The sequence below is a fragment of the Numida meleagris genome, unplaced genomic scaffold (genome assembly GCF_002078875.1).
Source record: "Numida meleagris isolate 19003 breed g44 Domestic line unplaced genomic scaffold, NumMel1.0 unplaced_Scaffold250, whole genome shotgun sequence".
Lineage (NCBI taxonomy): Eukaryota > Metazoa > Chordata > Aves > Galliformes > Numididae > Numida > Numida meleagris.
The window spans coordinates 314,440-317,030 of record NW_018364306.1 but is presented as its reverse complement, the minus strand read 5'-3'; the positions used below and the strand labels follow the sequence as shown (position 1 = coordinate 317,030).

Genomic DNA, 2,591 nt, shown 5'->3' with positions numbered 1-2,591 from the left:
ACTCACTGCTCGTATTTGTGCAGCGTGGCCTGCAGCAGGCTCAGCGAGTACACCAGCCCCGCGGCGAAGCTCAGCTGCTCTCCCGCTGCGCCCCGCAGCCCCGTGCGCGCCGCGCAGTTCTCGTTCAGCTCGAACTTCTCCTGTGCCTGTTTGCTGATCAGCTCCGCCTGCGGGAAGGGGAAAGCTTCCCAGTCGTCCCGCGCCTGCCCCGAGCTGACCCGCTGGGTTATGGGACGGATCCCCCGCGCCTCTGCCCCCAAAAAGCACCGTCCCTGGGGAGGATTTCTGAGCGCAGAGGGGGAGAAGGGGGACGGCTGCGAGCCCCCAGCCCACCCGTGCTGGCGCTGCCCACACGGACAGGCTGAGCCGCCGGCACCGCAGCTCAGCGTGCCACTGACACCCGGGGCGGGGACCTCCGCTCCCTCTCCCTCCTCCTCCTCCTCCCCTTCGTCCCAGGCAATGCAGAAAGTTCTCAAGCAAGTAAAACATTCGAAATCCCCCAGTTCCCCCCGGACAGAAAGAAACGGCGTTGAGCCCCACGGAGCAGCGGCGGGAGGGCGGCTCCAGCCCGGCCCCACGGCACCCACCTTGCAGATGAGCCGCGGGATGAGCAGCAGCACCAGGATGCAGTCGTGGTCCCCGCCGTGGCGCAGGAAGCTGTCCGGCATGAAGGAGGTGAGCAGGGAGACGTGCCGGTTGGCTTGCTGCACCTCCATCTGCCGCAGCTCCATCTCGATCGCCTGCAGCGACACGGCCCCGCGCCCGCTCAGCGCCGTCTGAACGCGACCGAGCGCCGGGCCCTGCCCTTGGCTCGCAGCAGCCCCGCACGTTACCACGAGCTGGGGCAGCGGCCGAGAGCTGCGTGGAGGAAAAGGCCGTGGGGTGCTGGCTGGTAGCTGCCCACGAGCAGGCAGCGTGCCTGGGGGCCAAGAAGGCGCACGGCCCCTGGTGTCAGCAGCAGCGCGCGAGCAGGAGCAGGAGGCAAAAGGAGCTGACAGTGAGGGGGGTCGGCCTTTGCTCCCAGGTAGCAGAGATAGGACAAGAGGGGATGCTCGTGTTGTGCCAGGAGAGGGTTGGGTTGGATGTCAGGAAAAGTTCCTTCTCCAAAGAGTGGTCGGGCACTGGCACAGCTGCCCTGGGATTTGGGGGGGGCGGGGGGGGGTCATCGTCCCGGGGGTGTTCCAGAACCGCAGAGATGTGGCACTGGGGGACACGCTCAGTGGGCACGGTGGGGTGGGCTCCTCTCCAACCTTTGTGATTCTCTGATAGCACAAAGAGCCAGAGCCTCCTTCCTATGGGACGCAGCCACCAGCACGCTCCCTGCCTGCCCCACGAACCCCCAGTTACAACCAACCCACCGCTCTGCACCCGGCGCCCGCTCCGAGCTAACCCCACAGGAGTCAGCGTGCAGCACGCTGCCGTGCTCACAAACGTTCTTCCTTCCCAGCCAGTGTGACATAGAATAGTGCTAAAGAAAACATCCCTTTCTGCACAGCAGCAAACACCTGGGAGCTCTCACTCTTCTGCCAGGAGAAGGGCACTCTGCTGCACCCGGCAGCCTCTCACCACCCCTCCCTGCTCTGGCTGTGGCACGCAGTGGGCAGCTCGCATGTGAGCGCTCCCGCTCTGCCCTACCTTCGCGTGGGCCTTTGTCTCTGCAAACTTGATCTTGAAGTCAAACATCTCGGGGGGAGGCTGCTGCTGCTTCTCTGCAGACGCTTCCTGCTGACTCATGAGCTCCCGGTTCACGTCCTGAGCACGCAGAGAAGTGCGGTCAGACAGAGGGAAACCGGCACGGGGAGATCCGCAGCCCCACGGCCCCCGCACACCCACGGCAGCTCCAGGGCTCCTCGCGCAACGCGCACAGCGGCGGCTGAACGCCAGGAAGAGGGACGCAGCCGAGGCCTAACCCCAATCCCCACGCACTCATCGCCCGTCTCTGAACCACCGGCAAAGCCACGGAGAACCGCGAGCTGCGCCGGGACGCCCCGCAGCGCTCCAGCTGTTCCAGGTTCCCAAGCCTGCAGCAGCGCAGCTCAGCAGAGCGAAGGCCAAAACGCCCACGTGCTCGGCGTGGGCTCCGGCGGATGCTCTGCGGGCAGCTCCCGGCAGCAGAGGGACAGGCAGCACTGCCCGAGGCCACGGAAGCACGTGCAGCCCAGCACAGGGCCTCCATAGGGCAGCAGGAGCGGCGTGCCACCCCACTGCAGGGCCAGCCCTCTGGGGACACGTGGACGCGCTCGGTCCCAGGGCTGCGGTGTGCTCCCATGGTGCAGGCTGGGAGCAGTTACCTGCAGGTGCGCCGTCAGCTCCCGGTACTTCTTGATGGTTTGCTGGTAATCGGCCACGGTCTCCTGGGCGGCCTCCACGCGTTTCTCCGCCTCGCGCACGCGCGCCGTGGCCATGTCCAGCTGCTCCCGCAGCTCCAGCTCGGTCTCGCGGGCGTTCTCCTGCAGCTCGTCGTTCATCTCGTTCATGGCTTCCTGGCAAGGAGCGGGCAGCGCGGCACGCGGTGACGCCGCGGCCCCAGGGGCACTGGTGCGCCACGGCACCGCTGCTGGGCAGCACGCGGCAGCTCCCAGCCTGCCCAC

The 2,591-nt window shown here is 67.0% G+C and overlaps 1 protein-coding gene across 1 annotated transcript in view; it reads right to left on the bottom strand.

The window, feature by feature from the left end:
- Positions 1-2,591, bottom strand: part of DCTN1 (dynactin subunit 1) — a gene marked incomplete in the record, with an annotated part of 40,821 nt that overhangs the window by 6,521 nt on the left and 31,709 nt on the right. Inside the window, 4 exon segments of the mRNA XM_021382596.1 lie at positions 7-167; positions 588-740; positions 1,636-1,752; positions 2,292-2,483. Of these exon segments, the coding sequence (XP_021238271.1) occupies positions 7-167; positions 588-740; positions 1,636-1,752; positions 2,292-2,483 (623 nt within the window).